The sequence below is a fragment of the Castor canadensis genome, chromosome 4, assembly GCF_047511655.1.
Source record: "Castor canadensis chromosome 4, mCasCan1.hap1v2, whole genome shotgun sequence".
In the NCBI taxonomy this organism is placed as follows: domain Eukaryota; kingdom Metazoa; phylum Chordata; class Mammalia; order Rodentia; family Castoridae; genus Castor; species Castor canadensis.
In genome coordinates, this window is record NC_133389.1 from 66,103,090 (window position 1) to 66,125,692 (window position 22,603).

General features: G+C 38.6%; 1 protein-coding gene across 2 annotated transcripts; it reads left to right on the forward strand.

Moving 5' to 3' along the window:
* The first annotated feature begins 74 nt into the window (after positions 1–74).
* On the forward strand, positions 75–22,495 carry Seh1l (SEH1 like nucleoporin). Of its 2 annotated transcripts, none has more exons than XM_020166851.2 (9): positions 75–271; positions 2,772–2,822; positions 7,452–7,598; positions 9,376–9,587; positions 12,859–12,957; positions 16,256–16,396; positions 17,053–17,210; positions 18,464–18,614; positions 21,739–22,495. In XM_020166851.2, the coding sequence occupies exons 1-9, from the start codon at positions 161–163 to the stop codon at positions 21,947–21,949; spliced, it is 1,281 nt and encodes a 426-aa protein (XP_020022440.1). In that variant the 5' UTR covers positions 75–160; the 3' UTR covers positions 21,950–22,495. The 2 variants fall into 2 exon arrangements, with proteins under 2 accessions (XP_020022440.1, XP_020022441.1); XM_020166852.2 differs by lacking the exon at positions 21,739–22,495 and adding an exon at positions 20,035–20,935 and having other exon boundaries at positions 79–271.
* Positions 22,496–22,603: the final 108 nt, after the last annotated feature.

The following is a 22,603-nucleotide window of genomic DNA, read 5'->3' on the forward strand; positions in this document are numbered from 1 at the left end:
CTCTCACCCGCGCGCGCTAGCGAGCCAGGGCGGGCGGAGTAGGCGCAGGCACATGGGCCGTGCGCGCGCCCGCGGCGGCTCGGGTGGCTGCCGGCCGCGCGCCACCGCCGCCCTCTAGGTGGCTGGAGGGGCAGACGGAGGCGGCGCGTCGGCGGAAGCCATGTTTGTGGCGCGCAGCATCGCGGCGGACCACAAGGATCTCATCCATGATGTCTCTTTCGACTTCCACGGGCGGCGGATGGCCACCTGCTCCAGCGACCAGAGCGTCAAGGTGCGCGCAGCGCTCTCGGGCCTGCCAAGCCAGGAAGGAGGGGGAGGAGTGAGAGGAGGGTACGCCGGCGTGGAGAAAAGGAACTAGTCCCGACTTCAGCCTACGCCGCCGGGCACGAGGCACGGAACCCTGGGCAGCGAGCAACCTCCGGCGGGCGAGCCCGCGCTGGGACGAGACCTCCCCGCCCCGGCATTGTGGGGTCACGCACGGCGGCCCGCGCACCCGGCGACTGCGCGGGTCCGGTGCGTCTGCGCGGGTCGGCGTCTCCCCACGTGCGCGCTCCCGCTCTCCCTGGGGTGGGGGCGGCGTTGAGCGCACGAACCGGTCACGCTTTCCGGGGTCAAGTCGCGCTTCCGGGGTCGGGTCTCTGGGTGAGGGGCGCGGAGCCCGCTGCTGGCGCTCGGCGGTGTTTGGGGTCCGCTTGGCGCTTGGGAGCCATTGGCTTTACGCCGTCGCACTTGCTGGGCCAGAGGGCTTTCCGACGGGGTCTGAAGGAAGGGCTGGCTGTTCACCCCGCCTGGGCAGATTTTTTTCTCTTTAATTTCAGACCAGAAAGGAAAATACAAACCAGTTAGGTCCAGTGAAGTTCTCTGCTTGCTATCTAGTAATTGGTGGGCCGGTTTCTAATGCGTGAACGTCTTAGACTGTGCGGACAAGCAGAATCTATAATACGAGGATGAGATTTGGGATTTGGGAATCTCAGATACGTATACGTATACGTACGTATACGGCAGCATTTGTTATTTAACTCTTGAAGATGAAATTTGTAGTAAGGATTATTTGTATTTTGGTCCACTCCAAAATAATCGAAAAACTGAAGGACAATTTTCATTATTCACGTTCGAGTTTGATGCCAGTGATCTCTCGAGGACAAAGTTATCAATCGAATAAACAGGGTTATGATTCTTAACAGGCTTAGGATCACTTTAGAAATGCTTAACTACATAGCCATTTTAAAGTGTACATTTGAGCGGCAATAAGCACAACTCACATTGCTCTGGGGGGTGGGCAGTACTAGGGTTTGAACTCAGGGCCTACGTCTTGCTAGGTAGGTGCTCCACCACTTGAGCAAAAAAGCCTCCGGCCCTTTTTTTTGCTTTAGTTATTCTTCAGATAGGGTCTCTCGTTTTGCCCAGGGCCAGCCTCAGACTGGTACAAGGCTTAGCTATTCCATTCACATACCTGGGACACAGGTACTGGGCCACCACACTTAATTGTTGAGATGGGGTCTGGCTAACTTTTTGCCCCTGCTGACCTCAGTATACCTCCTGAGTAGCTGCACTTAGCCCATCAGTCGTTCACATTGTGTAACCATCATCGCTGTACATCTCAGAACATTCTCATCATCCCAAACTGAAACTATCCACTACCTATCCCTTTTGGCTCCCAGCCCTGGTAATCTCTATTCTGCTTTCTGTCTACGAATTTGGCTATTATAAATGAAACCATGGAATATGTGTCCTTTTTGGGTCTGGTTTATTTCATTTGCAGTAATTTCTCTTCTGAAATTAGTATTTTAAAAGCTTTTGATAAGAATTAGAAAATTGCTTTTTCTCTCCCAGTGCTGGAGCCTAGGTCCTCCCACCTGGTAGACAAGCAGTGCACCACTGATCTATACCACCAGTCCAGGTTACCACTTAGCATTGCCAGTGACAGTATTGGTCTGATAGCGTCATTGCCCATGCTGGACACTGTCAGTATATTTTTAACAGATTAAATTGGAACCTTGTTTTTGTAATCCATAATTTTGGGGGGTAATAAAGTTGGATGCTTTGCTTTAGCTTTTGTTAGTGTACAGTTAATCCGTGTTATTTTGCCTATTCATTAAAATTTATTTGTAATCCCAGAGTCAACACCCTCTGCCTTACAGAGAAAATACAAGAGTCCAATAAGCGTCTTTCAGGCATGAGTTACAGCACTGTTGGCTGTGAGTTCAGTGTTGGTGAATCAACAATACATGTGAAATAAGATGTTTTTAAGCAGAAACACACAACAAGTTTGTATAAATCAGTTGATGATCATGGTAGACCAGAGCCTCATAGGAACCTAACCTGCCTCTCCTCTAGGAGCAGCATTTCAGTAGTCAAGGTGACTTTACAGGACATTGATAATGAGAGTGGAGGGACTGGGGGCGTGGCTCAGTAAAATGCCTGCCTATCATAAGGTCTTGGGTGTGAGCCTCAGTAACAACAACAAAAAAAAAACCAGAGTGGGGAGGGGAAGAGAACGGGAAGCGGGCAGGAAGAGGGGGAGAAAAATTGATTATAACTGTCTCCATTACCTGTTAGGGCCTGAGTTCCTGGATCCCTCAGTGGTTGCCCCAGTGCCTGGCACATTCAAGGTTCTCAATAAATATTTGATTAACTGAAGGAGTGTTTCCTTACTAGTTTTGTTCTTTTGTGAATTTTAAGTTGTCCTCTTTGCTAATACACAGATTTTTTTTTTTTGTCAATTTGTAGGAATCCTTTGTATAAAGTATCTGCTTTTTATTTTCTTACAGGTCTGGGATAAAAGTGAAAGTGGAGATTGGCATTGTACTGCTAGCTGGAAGGTTTGTATTTATTTTTACTTGAAATATTTACTATTTCATAGTGTTAATGACATAGCAATTTCAACTTTGAGAAAATTTATAAAATTTATATGTAGGTCTTTTCCTAGAAAGACAGTTTACATCTTTTCACTATTAAAGTAATAAAAATATGTTTCAGAGAATTTGTGAATAACTAAGTATATTTATGTAGCATTCTAACATAAATGTTATTAGAATTTTACCAGATTTCTTTACCTTTTCTCCTTATTTTTTGCTTATTTTTTGGTGGGACTGGGGTTTGAACTCAGGGCTTTGTGCTTGCAAAGCAGGTACTCTACCATTTGAGCCATACTCCAGTCCATTTTGGGATCTCGTGAACTATTCACCTGGGCTGGCTTCGAATGGTTATCCTCTGGTTTTAGCCTCCCAGTTAGCTAGGATTACAGCTGTGAGTCATACTTTTTTCTTTTAAATATTTTTCGTAATGATGTTTCATACATAATTTTATTTCTTGATTTTTTTTTTTAAACACTTTTATTGAGGTAGCATACTTTATACCTTAAAGTCATGGGCTGGGGGCTGTGACTCAGTGGTAGGGCACCTGCCTATTAAGCACAAGGCCTGAGTTCAAATCCCAGTACCACCCTCCCCCCAAGAAAGAAAGAAAAAAAAAAAGGAAGAAAAGAAGTTGTCAGAGTCTAAGAGATCAAAGTAGAAAAATGACATCAGACTGGGGATGGTGGTGCATGCCTATAATTCTGGCATGGAGGATGCTGAGATAGGAGGATCACAAGATCAGGGCCAGCCTGGGCGGTGTAGTGAGTTCCATGCCAGTAATTTTATGTGTTACAGTTTAGTGAGCTTTAGTAAACTTAAACAGTTGTGCAGTCTTCACCACAATCCAGTTTTAGAACACTTCCAACAACTTAGACCGTTCCCTTATGCCCATGTGCAACTAGCTCCTATTCCTGCCCCAGGCTCCAGTCAACCACTGATCCTTTCTATCTCTAGAGTTTCATCTTTTCTAGAAATTTCATGTAGATGGAATCTTTACATAGCTTTCTCATTGCTGTGACCAAAGCACCTAAAAGAACAACTTAAAGGGGGAAAGATTTTTTTGTCTCACACTTTCAGAGGGTTTAGTGCATGGTTTGTTGACCCCATGTGCTTGGGCAGAACATAATGTGGCAGCAGCGTACGGCAGAGAAGGTTCTTAACCTCATGGTGGACAGGAAACAGAGAGATAGGAAGGAGCCAGGGATAAGATACTCCCAAGGACCCTCCCCCAAGTGACCTACTTCCTCCTGCTAGATTCTATCTCCTAAAGTTTCTAGATCCTTCCAAAATAATACCATTAGCGAGGGAGGAACCCTTAGCACATGAGCCTTTTGTGGGGACACTTCATATCCAAACCATTAACACCTTATACATAGTGCTTTGTGTAGGCTACTGTTAGCATGTTTTTTGAGGTTCATTAGCATTGTCTCATTTGTCAGTCTGTTCATTTGTAATGCTGAGTTGTCTATTGTGTAGATAACACTACATTTTGTTTATTTATCAGCCAATGAACATTTGAGTTATTTTTAGTTTTTGGTTACCATGAATGTTTTTATTAGTCAGCTTTCCCAGCACTGTAGGAAAACATCTGAGACAATCAGTTTACAAAGAGAAGAGTAAACCAGTTTACAAGGAGAAGAGTAATAGGCTCACAGTTTTGGAGGTTTTAGTCTATGATTAGTTGGCCTACCACTTTGAGGCCTGTGGCATGGCAACATATCATGGTGGGACCATGTGGTGGAACTCACCCTATGGCAAGGGAGCAAAGACAGAAAGAGGAAGGGTCCCTCCGGGGCACACTCCCAATGATATCAAGGCCTCCTACAAGGCCTCAAATCTTAAAGGTTCTACTGCCTCCCAATAGTGTCTCCTGGGGACTAACTTCCAATATATAGGTCTTTAGAAGATACTCAGAGTCTAGACTATAGCAGTGTTGTTATGAACATGCTGTACAAGTCTTTGTGTGGACCTGTGTTTTCATTTCTCTTGGGTAGATGTGTAGGAGTGGAATTGCTGGGTTGTGTGTGTTTAGCTTTCTAAGAAGCTCTGTTCCAAAGTGACTATCATTTTAAATTTACTCAGGTCGTATATGAGGGTTCTAGTTTCTTCACATCCTCATCTACCCTTGATACCACTGTCTTTTGTTTTTTATTATAATCTTTTTAGTGGGTATGAAGTGGTATCTCATTGGATTTTCACTTAAATTTCCTTAGTAATTAGTGTTGATAATTATCTTTTCATGTGTTTATTTGTTCTTCGTATATCTTTTTTGGTGAAGGGTCTATCTAAGTTTTTTGTCCTTCTTGAAAAAAAATTATGATAAGATTTACTTAACATTATTTTAAAGTAAATAAGTGGCATTTATTTCATTTACAAAGTTATACAGCTACCGATCTCTTTAATACCAAAACATTGTTATTCTAAAAGGAAACCCCTACCTCATGCCTTTTAGTCTAACATATTTCATAATTTACTTTCCTGTGCCTTTAAAGACTCTTTATAAAATATTGATTAAATATTCCCTATTTTGCTTACCTGATGGATATTTAAGTTGTTGTTTTTTTTTTAAATTGTGATAAATGTCTCTGTGCAAACCTTATTCTTTAGCTTGTGCTTTTCTGGGAATCTTAACATTTAATAAAATCTCTGTGCCTTAGTGCATTTTTTCCTTATAGTATAAGTAAGACTTGAAGATGAAATGCAGAAGACTAGACAAACTAGGATTAAAAAACAAGGGAGCACCAGGCACCCGTGGCTCACACCTGTAATCCTAGCTACTTGGGAGGTTGAGATCAGGAGGATTATGGTTTGAGGCCAGCCTGGTAGGAAGTTTAAGAGTCCCCATTTCCAAAATACCCAGAGCAAAATGGACTGGAGTACATGCTTTGCAAGCATGAAGCCCTGAGTTTAAATCCAAGTCCCTCCCCCCAACCCCCCCCCCCTCAAGCCCCCAAAACAACAAGGGTGTGTTGTTACCATGTAGAAATACTGGGTTAAGAAAGTATTCTTAGGCTGGGCACCAGTAGCTCATGCTTGTAATCCTAGCTACTCAGGAGGCAGAGATCGGGAGGATGGATCATGGTTCGAAGCCAGCCCAGGCAAATAGTTTGTGAGACTCTATCTTGAAAAAAAACCCATCACAAAAAAGGGCTGGTGAAGTGGCTCAAGGTATAGGCCCTGAATTCAAGCCCCAGTACTGACAAAAAAAAAAAGAAAAAGAAAGCATTCTTAGGTTGCTGAATATAAAAAATGTTAGATATACAGAAGTATAGAATCTTTTTTTTTTTTTTGCGGGAGTGGCTGGAAGTACAAGATCAAGTGTTTTCTGGTAAGCTCTCTTCTTCATTTGCATGTATAGCCACCTTCTTCCTTTTTGCTGTGTCCTTGCTGCCATTTCCTATGTGTGCATATATCTGGTGACTCTTATTGTTATAGGAGTACGAGTTGTGTTAGTGGGGGATTCTCTGGCTGAAGGGCTGAGCAGTCCCACAGTGTGCCTCCTGTAGACTGGACACTGAGGAAAGCTGATGGCATAGTTCCCCAGCTTGAGAACCTGAGAGCCAATGGGATAGATTCCAGTTCAGGTCTGATGCTGCATGTTATTAACCAAGGAATTGCTCAAAACTCAGAATTTGAAGTACTGTGTTTGTACCATCATAAAATCAGAGTTAGAAGGTGAATCGTTGTAAATTGTAGACCATGTGATTTTTCTCACTGGGCTTCTCATTTTTGCTCATTCAATTCATCTTTTCCTGGGATAGTTCATTATCTAACCAGACATCAGTCAGAATTATTTAAGCATTTTGTTGCTAGAGTCTCTGTATAATGTTAGGCTTTTGAAGTAAATAAAAATAATGGTAAAATAATAATTGTTATAGTAAAAAATAATAGTAAGAAAAAAAATACATTTTTTTGCAGTGCTGGAGATCAGACCCAGGGCCTCACACACGCTATCACTGAGCTAATGCCAGTTCCAAGTAATTGTGTTAAAGCAGAATAGTACTTTTTGTTGAGTTCTAATTTATATGCTGTAATAATTATCCATTGAAAGTGTAAAATTTAATGATGTTTACAAAGTTGTATACCCATCACACCAGAACATTTTCATCACCTCACAAAGAAACACTGTATCCACCGCAGTCATTTCCCATTCCCCCTTCCCCAGTCCTTGCTAACCACTAATCCACTTTCTTTCTTTGGATTAGTTTAATTTTACTTATTTTGCTAGGTCGATGTTTCTTGTAAAACAAGTTTAAAAAAGCAGGTTAAAAACATGGCAGATTTTAGAATCTGTTCCTAGGCTTGATTAGGCTACATTGTGAAGCAAGTCTCCAACTGTTAGTAGTGGAAGTAATGAGCTTTATCTCTCTGGGTTTGTTTTTATTAGTTATATGTTAGAATCACTTAACTCCAGGAGGCCACAGTCCTAAATATAGACTAAAAAATTTTAGAATTTAATTTTTTAATTTTAATGTTAAATTGATCAGCTTTCTCCTACTGACGTAAAAATATCTGTATTCTCTTTCCTTGAGTAAAACCTCGTATGTACTAAGTATGAGTGAAGTCAGTTCTGTTTTGTTTTTAATTCCTCAGACACACAGTGGATCTGTATGGCGTGTGACATGGGCCCACCCTGAATTTGGACAGGTTTTAGCTTCCTGTTCTTTTGACCGAACAGCTGCTGTTTGGGAAGAAATAGTAGGAGAATCGAATGATAAACTGCGAGGACAGAGTCACTGGGTGAGACATTTGTTAGTCCTGAGGGAAGCAGGACATGGAAGTGGGACATGTGAGCAGGAGCATGAGTAAATCTAAGAGTACCTACCTTAGACACTGGGTAATGTGACATCACTTCCCAGTGTACTTTATCAATTTCACTGTTTTTCCATGTTTCTCCAGGGTACCTATGGCATTGTTTCATTATGACCCATGATAAATCCAGAGTTTTTGCTTTGCATTTGCATCTGATTATATGTATTAGCATATTTTACATGATTTTAGATGGTAATTAGTATATGACTTTAGACTATCCTCTAAAATTCTTTATATTTATTTTAAATTTATTAGCATATAATAGTTGTATAGGGGATACATTATTATATTTACATATGTGCTTACTATGTATCTTAGTTAGATTTATCTCCTCCATCATTCTCCCTCTTCCATATTCCCCTCCCCCCATCCTCTAAAATTCTTGAAATTGAAAAATAGTTTTCCTGTTTTGTGGTTAATGGTTTTTTTTTTTTTTTGCCACGACTGAGGTTTGAAATCAGGGCGGTGCTCTTGCAAAGAAGGCACTCTACTACTTGATCCATACCTCCAGTCCTGTGGTTACTTTTTTGTTGTTTTTTGGTGGTGCTGGGGATTGAACACAGGCTCATGGATGCCAACCATGTGCAGGCTCCTCTTTCGTGGATACTTTGTTTTCTTACAAAATACTCTGTATTTTATTTGCATCTATTTTGTTCTCCTTCTGCCTTGATTGGATGTGCTGCTTAAGTTTCTCATCTATAGAGCAAGAGAATTGGACTGTATATTATCTTTAAGACTGTTTCTCTGTATGTATGTGTGTGTGTGTGTGTTTTTCTGGTACTAGAGTTTGAACTAGGTGCTCTACCACTTGAGCCACTTCACTAGTCCTGTTCCAATGTTTTTATTGAATATTTATCTGCAGCCTTTTATTTTCCTCTCTATAATTTACTTTTCGTAATGGATAATCACAAACACGAAATTTGAAAGGCATACTCAAATGTAGAGTGCCTGCCTAGCCAGTGTTGTGAGACTCTTGAGTCAAACCCCAGTACCACCAAAAAAAAAAAAAAAAATAGAAAAAAGGGTGCCAACTTCCTCCTCAACTCTTCCCTTTTGGACTGAGTTGTATCCCTAGAGGCAGCCACTGCTGAAGGTGTTTTGCATGTTCTTCCAGATGTCATCCATTTGTTTACCAGGGCAGTGGTGGTCTAAATGGGGTTAACTGACATTAATGCTTAAGAGAAGTTGCAAGCCTTCTATTTACTATTGAAGGATCCTGATTCATTTAATTTACTGGTTGCAGCATGCTTTACATGACAGAACTATCTGTGTGAAAATTCTAACATTTTCTGGTTTTATGAGCAGTCTGCTTAAGAGAGATTGCGTACGTAAAATAAAGTTAGGCCTTCTAAGGCAGACTTTATTTTGCTTTAAAGGCAGTAATTAATTATACCTCACTAATTTTTTTAGTAGTTATATATGTGGTATTTTGCAAAATGCTTTGTAGGAAATTGAGGCCCATACAGGTTTTAAAAAACTTACTCAAGGGCTAGTAGAGTGGCTCAAGCAGTAAGAATGCCCGCCTAGCAAACCTGAGGCCCTGAGTTCAAACCCCAGTGCTGCCAAAAAACAAAACAAAAAAAACCTAAGGGGTTATATTCCTAGTAAATAGCAGAGAACTTTCTGTGTGATTTTAGAGCATGTATTCTTTCAAATCAACCATGTGTTCTTTTTGTGTATGATTTAAACTGCTGTTTTTTTTCAGGTGAAGAGGACAACTCTAGTGGATAGCAGAACGTCTGTTACTGATGTGAAATTTGCTCCCAAGCATATGGGTCTCATGTTAGCAACCTGTTCAGCAGATGGTATAGTAAGAATATATGAGGCACCAGATGTTATGAATCTCAGCCAGTGGTCCCTGCAGCATGAGATCTCATGTAAGCTAAGCTGTAGTTGTATTTCTTGGAACCCTTCAAGGTAAGCTTACTTATCAAACCTCTGATAATATAATTCTAGCAAAACAAGCTAGTAGTTTCTTTATTTTTAAGGCAGGAAAGATTTATTTTGGCTCAGGGTTTTAGAAGTGTCATTATGTTATGGTGGGGAAGGCATAGTGGAGCAGAGCAGTTCAGTTCATTGTGGCCAGAAAGCAGAGAAAGACAATACTGGTGCTGAGCTGGTTTTTTCCTTTTTCACTTTTATTCCCTTTGGGTCCCCAGCCCATGGGCTGGTGCCACACACATTCAGGGTGAGTCTTCCCCCTTCAAGCCTCTCTGGAAATGCCCTTATATACACATGTAGAAGTGCCTCACCAATTTCCTAAGTGATTCTAAATCCAATCGAGTTGACTGTCAACTTGATGGCGGACAAGAGTCCACCTCTTGTCAACCTGACACAAAAACATATCTTAAACCATTAGCATTCTGCCCCGGTCTCCCAATAGGCTCATGTACATCTCATACACAAATCAGGCTAGATAATTTTTAAGCTAAGAATTTGATGATTTATTTTCTCAAAAATGTTTTTTCTTAAATTATCTAGATGATATACCTTCCCTTTTCTACCCTGACATGTTTCTTGTTCTTGTGTTTTCACTCCACAAAGGAACTCATCCATTGTAAATATTTTTTGTGTGAACTTTCTGGGCATTTTCTGTGTTTATATAAATAAATATTAAGTGTATTCCAAGAGATGGATGCAAATACACCTAGCATGTACTAACACATAAGAGTAGACACAGAACACACAGACATGAACAAGCTCATAATATTTTCCTTACAATTTCCTTTTTTTTAATCATAAATTCATTACAGACCTTTTCTCATCCTTTAGTATATCTGTTCTCCCCCCGCCAGCTTTGTTTTTCTTTTTGCAAGGACTTACCATGTAGCCCAAGTTGGCCCTCCAACTTGCAAGTCTTCTACCTCTGCCTCCTAAGTGCTGGGATTATATGAATGTGCCACCACTACATCATTCCTTTCAAATGTCTTATGTTGAGTGTTATTTTTTGTTGTTGTTTGTTTTTTTGAGACAGAGTCTCACTATATAGCTGGCCTTGACTTCACAATCTTCCTGCCACAGTTTCCTGAGTACTGGAAATAACAGGTGTGCACCGCCATACCTGGCTCATAGTTGCTTATTAACTTTTTCTAAAAAAAAAATTCTAAGAATTACTTGGAAAAGAAAAAAATGAAAGTCTACAAGAGGACAAAAGTAAAAGTTCCCTTCTACCCTAAAAACAATGTGGTTAAAAATAGTTCAGTTTTTAGACTTAATTCTGGTAGTGAGGTACTCCTGCCTATTCATACTCGCTGACATGAAAGATGAATATAACACATTTATAAAAATTTCCAACTCACAAGATAGGACTAGGTGGTAATGTTGATAATTCTTTTAGTTATGTAGGTAATTATCATAACTTCAAATTTATACCTGTACTTAACGGTTTATCAGTGTTTAGAGAAAATATTGATTCTTCTCCTTAAGGGTTTTTTTGTTTTGTTTTGTTTGTTTTGTTTGGTGGTACTGGGGTTTGAACTCAAGGTCTCATGCTTGCTTGGCAGGCGTTCTATCATGTGATCCACTCCCCCAGCCTGACTCTTCTCTTTAAAAAAGAGAAAATTAGCTTATTTTACTTTTACCTCACATGGACCCTTTTTTCTCCTAAGTTCTGTTATATTGTTTGTATTCTGGCAAGATTAATATTTATAACATATTATATAGGCATTTAATACATATATAAGTATTTTGTGTTTAACTACTAGTTTTTTCAAAAGTTAAATAGCAGCCAGATTTAGCACATTAGATTATATATTAATTATAAATGCAAGGGCAATCTTTCATGAAATTGTTGTCTACCCATACAATCTAGCATTACCTTCTGATGGATGCTCTATTAAATTTAATTAATTTTCTAATATTAGATTACTTGATCTAATTATTTGAAGTGTTAATAATAAAAAACTTCAGTGAGTGTTTTTGGTTTTTTTTTTTTGGCAGTAGTAGGAGTTGAACTCAGGGCCCTCTTGAGCCCCTCCACTAGCCCTTTATGTGTTTGTTATTTTAAAGATAGTCTTGGTTTATTCTTGGGCTGGCCTGGACTGCATTCCTCTTGGGATGACAGGCATGTGCCACTTCACCCAGCCATTGGTTTAGTTGGGTCTTGAGAACCTTTAACCTGGATTGGCCTTGAACCACCTTCCTGTGTCTCTCTTCCTCCTGAGTAGTAGGATAACAGATGTGAGCTACCCCACCCAGTCTTTAGTGAGTTTTAATAATAAAGAACTAAAATTTTTTTCGGTTACTGAATTTTGTTTTTAGTTTTAAGAGGTTAGCAGAACATAGTACTGAGGTCAAAGGTTAAGCAATGTTGCTTTGTTCACAAAAGAATAAATAAAATATCTGTGTGGAGGAGGAAAAGGAAATTTCTAGTTAATTTGGCATAAAAATGAAAAAATAATTTGTAGTTCACTTTAGTTGAACCATTTTCTGATTGCTTGTCTTTTGCCTTTTTTTTGTGGTACTGGGGATTGAACTCAGGTCAGGGCCTACACCTTGAGCCACTCCACCAGGTCTTTTTTGGTGATGGGGTATTTTGAGATAGGGTCTCTCAAACTGTTTGCCTGGGTTGGCTTTGAATTGCGATCCTTCTGATCTCTGTCTCCTGAGTAGCTCGGATTACAGGCATGAGGCACCAGCACCTGGTATCTTTTGCCATTTTTTCGTGGATTGTCCACACACAAGTCTTGAGGGGAATGACATGGAAACATGACTTGGGGGTGGTCTTTCCTACTCTTCCTCTTTCCACCTGCTTTTCTTCTGTTACACAAAACATTTAAAACCTTTTTGTCATGCAGTTGGTCACAGTAGGTTTCTGTTCATAGTTAATGGCTCGATCTTTTAGGAGGAAAAATTACTAAGCCATTTTTAATCTGTTGAAATCTTTTAAATCTATTAAACCTTTTTAATCTATTAAATGGTTGAAACCTTCTCTTTTGCAAAAAGAACTCCTTTTTATATAAGCCATATAAAAATGTGGTTAAAAACAATCTACAAGGAGTCCTTAGTTCCTATGTGTGACATTCTCATATACATATACTTGTAAGGTATGGCTTTGCAGGTGGAGGAGATCTAAATGTTGCAGTAGGAACAGGCTGGCTTGTAGGTTGCCTGCTTGACTTCAGTTTTAATTCTTTGAATTTAACATTTTTGATTTAATATGTAAAATGTTTTTATTCTTCATTTCTAGCTCTCGTGCTCACTCCCCTATGATAGCTGTAGGAAGTGATGACAGTAGTCCAAATGCAATGGCCAAGGTTCAGATTTTCGAATACAATGAAAACACCAGGTCAGTCTGTTTTGGTATTATTCCTTGTTCAAAATTGCATTTTAAGTTTTAAAATTTTATTCCTTTGTTCATTAACTGAATTGTATATCATTCATTACATATTTACTGACTTCCTGTGATAAGCCAAGTTCTGTGTTAGGCTCTGATGTATAGTTTTGTTTTTTTTTTCCCAGTGGTACCGGGGTTTGAATTTAGGGCCTTGTACTTTCTAGGCAAGTTTTCTACCACTTGAGCAATGCCCCAGCTTGTTTTGTTTGTTTTCAAAATGGGATCATGTTGCCCAGGCTGGTCTTGAACTTACGGGTTCCAGTGCTTTTTCCGTTTTGGCTTTCTGTAGTTGAGACCATAGGTCTGTGACACCATGCCTAACTTGTGCTAGGCTCTGATAATGTAGCATTGAAGAGAAGGTAATTGATCTCCCATATGTACTATCTTGCAGGGGAAAGAAAAAAAACAAAACAACAACAACAAAAACTATAAAAGGGGTAAGCTGGGTGCTGGTGGCTCATGCTATAATTCTAGATACTCAGGAGGCAGAGATCAGAATGATAGTGGTTAGAGACTAGCCTAGGCAAAGTTCACAAGACTGTATGTTGAAAATACTCAACCTAAAAAAGGACTGGCAGAGCAGCTGAAGTGGTAGAGTCTGTCTAGGAAGTGTGATTCCCTGAGTTGAAATCCCAAACAACCAAACAACCACCAAACAACAACAAAAAAGGGGGTATCCTTTATGAACCAAAAAAAATGAGGTTGTTGAAAAGTTTCTTCTGGGGGGGCACGTAGTCTACAAAGGATTAGGGGACCAGAAAGGGTCACTTAGAGGAAGACCTATAAGATAATTAGAACTTAATCAGACCAAGGGAGAAAGAAGACTATATGGTAAGGTTCAGGAAGAAGAGAGAGTTAATCTATTTATACTGTTGTTGGAACATAATAGGCAAAAGGGAGTGTGGTGAGAAATAGGCAGGACTCATACCTTGCAACTTCATGTCCAGCATTGCAATGAATGTTTTTGGTTTTGTTTTGGTTTTGGCTGTTTGAAACAGGAATTTGCTACATAGCCCAAGATGGCCTGGAAATCAGAATCTTCCTGCCTCAGCCTCCCAAATGCTAGTTGTGTACCACTCAGCCCAGCTAACAAATCAATTTATTTATTTATTTGGGTGGCACTTGTGGTTTGAACACAGGACTCTGCATTTACTAGGCATGTACCCTACCACTTGAGCCCCATTCCCCCAGCTTTGCAGGGAAATTTTTTTTTGGTTGTTGGTGGTGGAACTAGGATTTGAAATCAGGGCTTCATGCTTACAAAGCAGCACTCTATCACTTGAGCTGCACCTCTAGCCCATATTTTGCTCTGGTTATTTTAAGATGGCACCTTGTGCACCATTTGCCTCTTCTGACCTCGAACCACAATCCTCCCAATCTCAGCCTCCTAAGTAGCTAGAATTACAAGCATGAGCCACTGGCTTCTGTCTTTGCAGTGAAATCTTCTGGGTCATATGAATGGCAAGTAATAGGATCAGATGGTGGTTTAACTCTTCCATAAATGTAGGAAGTATTTTGGAGGGAAACATGAGTGGTTTCAAGGTTAAGGATCCTGTTATAATCTCCAGGTGGGAGATCATAGTGCCTTAGAAATAGAGTAGTGGTAGTGGGGCTGGAGAGAACTGGACCATTTGAGAATAGTTTAAGAAATGGTGAACTGGAGGTGTGGCTCACACAGTAGAATACTTGCTTTGGTCGGACCCCAGTCCCATCAAAAAAAATAAAGAAATGGTATCAAGAGAATCTGGTAATCGACGGGATGTGGCCAGTAAGGGAGAGAGGGAAGAACTCTAGGTAATACTAGTATACCTTTACGTAGGTTACAGGGCACTTTCATATACATTATGAAGTATGAATACTATGAGTAGGGTAGCCAGCTTTTTATACTGGCACTATTTTGCTAGAAACTAAGACCATCAGACTGTTCACTTGGGATACTTGGCTTGAGGTACCTCTGGGATATCCAAGTGGGAATATCTAAGGGGCAGAGGGACTGCATAGCAGTATCACAATCTTAGTGGCTTTTTTCTATCTCACAGTTTCTGTGGGGCACGAGTTAGGGCCTGACTGGGGAATGCTGCACTTTGGAGCTCACCTGCTTGTTGGCAGCACTTATATATGTTCTTTCTTCATGACTGTGCCCTCCTAGGGCACTGCACATAGCATACGAGTACTTCTTCAAGGCCTGCAAGGGAGGTGGTCTTAAGAGTCAGGCATTGCAGGCTTGTGTATGTAATCACACAAGTGTCGTTCCTTTACTCTGCCATATTCTTAAACTTATGGGGAGGAGACTCTAAGGGCATGACTGCCTGGAGGTGGGGGTCCTTGGGCACTTTAGAATCTGCCTCAGTGCTGGTGTTACTCTTGCCTTACAGAAAACTTCTTGCTAAAGGTCAAGCTACAGCCAGTAACTGATCTGGCTTAGATTCATACACTGGCATTCTGTTTTAAGCTATACTTAAACCTGAGGGCTTATATTAGTTTCCTGGGGCTGCCATAACAAATGCCCACAAACTGAATAGCTGACCACAACAGAAAATTGTTTACTTATAGTTCTGGAGGCCAGAAATCTGAAATCAAGGTGTTGGCAGGGCTGTGATTCCTCTGAAATCCTTCCTATCCTGTTTCAGCACCTGGTGGCTCCAGGAGCTTCTTGGCTAGTGGTAGCATCCCTCCAGTCTCTGCCTCTGTGGTCACATGGCGCCTCTCTGTGTCTCTGTGTTTTTCCTCTCTAGTGTTTTTATTTATTATTATTATTATTATTTTTTTTTTTTGCAGTGCTGGGGTTTGAACCCAGGGCCTACACCTTGAGCCACTTCACAAGCCGTTTTTGGTGTTAGGTATTTTTGAAATAGGGTCTCAACTATTTGCCCAGGCTGGCTTTGAACTGCCATCCTCCTGATCTCTGCCTCCTGAGTAGATAGGATTACAAGTGTGAGCCACTGATGCCTGGCTGTTTTTTGTCTTTTATAAGGGCACAGGACATTGGCGTCAAGGCCTACCCTCAATCCAGGATGAACTTACTCTGAGATTTTTAATTACATCTAAAAATTTTTTCCTGAATAAGATCACATTCTCAGCTTTTTGGGGGGAGTTAGGATTTTGATATATCATTTTGGGAACCCCTGTTTAGCCCACTACAGAGGTAAGCACTGATGGTGAGCAATAGGAAAAAATTGAGGTTCATTGATGTGTGGGGTTTTTCCAATTTTATTTCTGAAAATTTTAATGTGAAGTTTTTTTTAATCAGGAAATATGCAAAAGCTGAAACTCTTATGACAGTCACTGATCCTGTTCATGACATTGCATTTGCTCCAAACCTGGGAAGATCTTTCCACACTCTTGCTATAGCAACCAAGGATGTAAGAATTTTTACATTAAAGCCTGTGAGGTGAGTTTTAGAATAATTACAAATTTGAAAATACTCTTGCCTCCTGATTAACTTTATTTATGGAGGAGAGAGTAGAGGTACCCATGTTCTGATTGTTTAATGAACATTTTTATGTGTAACTATTTGACTTTTGGGGATATTTTCTTAATTCTTTTGGTAGATTAATGCTAACGAGTTGGATCCTTTATAATTGGTACGCTCTAAAATGTTTGAATGAATGAGAAGAGGCAGTTTACTTAGGAAAAGTTAAATTAGTAGAGGCATTCTTGTGAATAACCTATTTAGCTTTAATTTTGAATTGCAAGTGCACTTCTTTTTTCTTTCTTTCTTTGCTTTCCCTCCTTTTAAAATTTATTTGATTTCTCAACGTATTTGAGGGAATAACATCCTCATTTATTGTTTATTCCGCAAACACAGTCAGTGAATAGCACTTAATGGGCTGGAATCCCTCCAGGTCCTGGGAGAGAGTCAAATGAAAATGATATCAGCAACAGCTCAAAGGCTGAGGGGATAGGGGAACATGGTTGTGCACATTATTATAAAACAATGTGGTAAGTCTATTTATAGCTCTTATTTACAACAGCATACAACATACACAAGCATATACAAATGTTTCTTAAAACTCCTCAGAATTTATTTATTTATTTAATTTCCAGGAAAGAACTTACTTCCTCTGGTGGGCCAACAAAATTTGAAATCCATATCGTGGCTCAGTTTGATAATCATAATTCCCAGGTCTGGCGAGTGAGTTGGAACATAACAGGGACAGTGCTAGCATCTTCAGGAGATGATGGCTGTGTAAGATTGTGGAAAGGTAAAATTTCAGTGGTGGGGAAATTGTTACTTTATATTATTTAGAATTATCACTTAAAAGTGTAAACTGTGAAATATTTTTTTAAAAATTACCTTTAATAGCTACTTTAAAATCAGTGCCAGTGTTTGCTACTCATAACAGTTAATGAATGATTGAATTGTTTCTATGTGGAAGAAAGCAACATTTGAATTGAAAGTAATAACAGAATATTCAATCTCTATAGTAAAAAGATAACATTTATTATATATATAACTTGTGTGACTTCTCTACAAACTCAGGATAGCACTGCAGCCATCTCTGTTATTAAATAATTACTATAACACTCAGACCTTAAATCCAGTATCTTCCTCACTTTCTCTCTTTAACTCCCTGAAAGTTCAAGAACTCTGAGGTTCTGATTCTAAATTTCTTATAAGCACCACACCAAGGGAACTCTCTGGTCAGTTGACACAGACTTCAGTTTGGTTCTATACTTTTCTGTGGATGGTTTAGTCACTGGGCAGAGATGGCTCTGGTTTCTGCACCACCACAGTAGGCATACTCCATATGTAAAAATCAGCGTTGTTCCAGCTGTATTAGGTCATTTACTCTGAACAGTTAGTTGCTGCTTTCCAAAAAGTGCAGTTTGGCTAACAGCCTAGAGGGCTTCCCATGTTCACTTTTAGGCTGTATTCTTAAGAACCAGCCTAGACCTTCCTTTCTTCAGTATAATTTGATTTTAGGGCTTTGCTATCTTTTTGTCCCTGAGCATTAGGTAGGACAATCCCAGCAGGGTCCCTAGCTTGGATTTTATGGACTTACTGGGTTCGGTGACTGATTTTGTATTCATTGAATTAGTCCCTGTTGGATAAGCCAGAGGTTTTGTTACCAACATCCATCTCTGAAGATAATAGAAGACAACTTGCATAACCAAGAAGACAACTCCATTCCTTACACAAATTCGTTATAAGAATGACAAAGGTTTTATTTTGATACAGCTTTATAATGTAATAGGTTAGAGCACTGTCTATAATTATAAGGAAAGGAAATGGGTGGTGAAAGTTTTTATGTTTTTAAAATTACTTAGTTCTTTGGAAATGTTAAAAAATTATTAAAACTGAAAAAATGTGTTTCATTTAAAAATTGTCTTTAGTGCTTACCTAGAAAGCAATGTAGCCCATAGTTCCTGTTTTAGTTTTAGGACATGGATATAGATTTGTGCTTCTGTACAGAGGTATTAATCATGTTAATGTGTTTGACCATTTTCCTTTCAGCTAATTATATGGACAATTGGAAGTGCACTGGTATTTTGAAAGGTAATGGGAGCCCAGTCAGTGGGAATTCTCAGCAGGGAAACTCAAACCATTACCTAGGTTCAAATATTCCAAATCTTCAAAACTCATTAAATGGATCTTCTTCTAGCAGGTAGGCTGTTTTGTGGTAGTTACACTAAAAATGTGTTATTTCATAAATACTAAGTTGAAATTATGAAATTCACACATAATTTTGACATTAGAACTTAAAAAAATTCACTCTTAGCAGTGTATATGTCTTTATTTGGTCCTAACATTTACAGGTGGGTTGTGAGGCCATTAAACTGTATTGTGAAATTTAGTGGCCTGTCAGTAGTGATGTTCATAGCTTTAAGATGCTATTTTGCTTCTGTAGTAGTAAGAGAAATGTAGTTTAGTAGTGAGAATTTTAGTCTCAGATAAACATTGATTTTTATCTAGTAAAACATAGATTTTTATTCTAGTATGGCCTTTGCATCAGGTCAAACAATTGTTTTTTTTTTTTTTTGGGTGGGACTAGAGTTTGAACTCAGGACTTCATGCTTCAAGCAGGTTCTCTACCACTTCAGCCACTCTTCAAGTCCATTTTGCTCTGGTTATTTTGGAGATTGGGGTGCTCTCACAAACTGTTTGTCTGGGCTGGCCTTGAACCACAATTCTCCCTATCTCACCCTCCCTCCCAAGTAGCTTAAGATTTCAAGTGTGAACCATCTGGTGCCCAAACTGAAATTTTAAATAAAAAACATTAAGTTTTTATTTTTGACTTTTTGGCTTTTGTCTTTAAGATTTCAAATGATTATAAGAGGAAATAATCTGTTACCTTGATTTTTGGAATATTTACAAAAAAATTAGCCAGATCTGATGGTACACATTTGTAATCCCAGTGACTCAGGAGGCAGAGCAGGAGGTTCTCAAGTTTAAGGCCAGATTGGTCAAAGTTAGCAGACCCTTTCTAAAAAACAAAATACAGACAAAAGGGCTAAAGGTATGGCTCAAATGGCAGAGCATTTGCCTAGCATGTGCAAGGCCCTGGTTCAATTCTGCAAAAATAAAAAGTAAAAAAACTGATGTGATATAAGGAGTTTTCCTATTTAAATTTCAAATATATAAATATATAGGTGGAATTATTTTAATATGCCTTTGTGAATAATTTGCAAGAGTTCAGGAAACTTCAAAACTCAGCCTGAGTTTATCAGTTGCATCCTAAATAAAAGAAGATAGCTGAATTAAAAATTTCCTCAACTGTTTTTATTGTGGTTGCATTTTTATAAAGAAATCCAGTTATATGACTTTGAGGTTTTAAGTATTTTTATCCATCAAAACTATTTCAGGTTACCATAGAAGATAGCAGATTATAAAGATGAATTCATGAAGCAAAGAATACTAGAGTTGATTTTTTAAAAATCTGGCTTTAGGTCTTGCTTCCTATACTACATATTTTCTTTTGTAGATAGCTTTGATGTTTTGATGTGTATTCTTATTGTGCCAATAACCATCTGTGGTAGATCTGTGATGCATTTTCCCTTCTCCATTTGTATTATGTCCTTTAACAGAAAGCACAGCTGAGTACAAGCTAACTGGAGTAACTTTGCTGTTTTGCTGCTTGTTGCATGCACACAGGAATGGAAAGCAAGCTTCTTTTCCCCTTCCCCAGCGCCGTTTGATCTTTCCCAAGATATACCAGCAGTCTGCTTACTACTAAATGCAGTCCAAAAGGCCTTTAAAAATACAGTGTATTTCATTTTTTTGTACATGACAGTTTGTTGACATTATTTGAAACTTTTGAAATATGAAAGGACAGGCTTTTTGTTGAAACATTGTCACCAAAACAATTTTTTGAAATGTTCCTGAAACCGAGTTTAAAAACAAAAAGGATTGTTTTCATTCTTGTAAGTAGTTGGGAGGAGGGAAAATATCATTTTTATTCCATTTGGAGAACATAGGAATATTTCTTTCATTTTCTAAAACAATAAGCTAAAATGATGAATTTTTATAATTTTAATTTGGAAATTGAATAAATATTTTTCATAAAGATTGTTTTGAGTGCTAATTTGTTTACTTTTTGTAGAATTGCTTTATATGTGATATTATTCCATACAACTCTGTCATTTCTTTGTAATATTTAAAAAAATATTAGTAAAGGAGTGGATGAGTAAAGTAGTACTAGAGTTGAGGTGAAAGTAATATGACTGTGTAATTCACAGCCAAGTGGAGCATTTGGTATTGTTTTCATTTGGTAGTAAAATGAAAACGCCTTTTTAAGTTTTCAGTTCATACTCACTAGATAGATAAACGTTTCTGAGCTGGCAGAGTGGCTCAAGTGGTAGATTACCTGCTAGCCAAGTGCGAGGCCCTGAGTTCAACCCCCAGTACTACAGAAAAAAAAAAAAGATAAATATGTACATGTATATATTTATGGTGTGATTCCATGGCTTAGTTTCCTTCAAGACACAATTTGGAAACACTGTAAGAGAAGCAGTTAAAATTTGTTAAAAGTGTGCATGCATGTAAACAAACTTACATTCCATGCCTTAAGGATTTTCTTTAGTCTTTGTTTGAATGAGTTCATATCCTCTGATGCTGTGATGCTGTGAACTTGATAACAAAGCTATAAATCTTTACATTTGCTAAAATGCATGAATAATTACGGGTAAGTTAGAAAATGGTAGAAGAATAATAGGGCATAATAATTCTTTGAGCCATTTATGTATCAAAATTCTGTAGTTCTTCTAAGGTTTTTGTGGAAAAATATGCTCAATGATTGTATTTCTTCAAAAGCACGTTACAGTAGCCAGCCATACTATGTGAAAATGTATTCATATTGTTTTTCAGTGTCATGTATGCACTAAAAATGTGTGCCTGCTGCTGCTACAGATGGAGCACTGTTCAAAATAAAAAGCACATTAGATTTGTAAATTACAGAATAACATCAGAAATGTTTGAGAGATTAGAAAATGTCTTAAATTTATAAAATAGTCTGTCTTTGTAACATACCGATAATTTTTTGACATTTTAAGTTTAACAGATTGTATTTCTCTCAAGTATCTATACTTGCTTAAGCAATCTTGATTTGAATAAGGGTCTTGATTTGTGCTATTATGTTCCATTAGTTTTGGCATGAATATAGTAAAGCTTTTTGTTTTATTTTTCTAGCATGTTTCTCCTCTTTGGTTCTCTTTGTATTTACTACTTTTCTCTTTTTCTTCTGTCCCCCCCCCCTTTTTTTTGGTGTTTTGTTCCTGTCTTCATTGTTTCAGGTATTTCTTTCCCCCTCTGGATTCCCCACGGGCTGGATCAAGATGGTCCAGTTATGCCCAGCTCCTTCCTCATCCTCCTCCTCCTCCTCCTCCTCCTCCTCTGGTAGAGCACTCTTGCGATGCTGACACTGCCAACCTCCAGTATCCTTACCCTCGCAGACGATATCTCTCTCAGCCTCTTAATCCCTTACCAGAGAATGAAGGGGTCTAAAAACACTGATTTAAAATTTAAAGGCCTTATTCAAATGCTTGTAAATGCTTTCATCCTGGTTGGTTTTTGTCTTTCTTCATTTTCTTTCAGAAGATTTTTTTTTTTTTTAATTTAGGGTCTGTCTTGCATGTATTATAACCACAGTGTTTGGAACCTATACCTGTTTGTACGCCTGCATCAAAGGAACTTTGGCTTTACTGGTTGACACCTTTGATGAGATGTGTACAGCAATATTAACGATCAAACGCCCATTTTGTAAGTTTCATTTGGAACTGTTATAGTCTCCAGTTTCTTTTGCTTTGTCATACTGGTTAATGTGAAAGCATATCATTTTTTATGGAGTTCACTTTGCCATTAAGACATTAAGAATTGTTTTTAGTTTTACAGGCTAACAGTATGTAAAATAAGTCATTCCTGTATAATGCAGCAAAACATGATTTTTTTTTCTTTTTTATAGGAAATTACCTTTTACTACTTGGAATTACTGTTTAAGGTTTTTGTAATTATAATCCAAGTAGGTTATTTAATAAAAATATTTTAAAAATACGAATCTGTTGCCTTATAGAAACAATATATTTTATTTAAGATAAGGTACTCTTCTTTTACCTTGTCTCCAAAACAAAAAACTCCAAAGAAATACAAATTAGGGGATGA

Excerpts from the sequence above, each read along its gene's own strand:
- Seh1l (XM_020166851.2), top strand. The coding sequence starts at position 161 with ATGTTTGTGGCGCGCAGCATCGCGGCGGACCACAAGGATCTCATCCAT. Across the intron at positions 7,599-9,375 it reads TGCGAGGACAGAGTCACTGG|GTGAAGAGGACAACTCTAGT; the intron begins GTGAGACATTTG and ends GTTTTTTTTCAG. Across the intron at positions 18,615-21,738 it reads AATGGATCTTCTTCTAGCAG|GTATTTCTTTCCCCCTCTGG; the intron begins GTAGGCTGTTTT and ends TCATTGTTTCAG.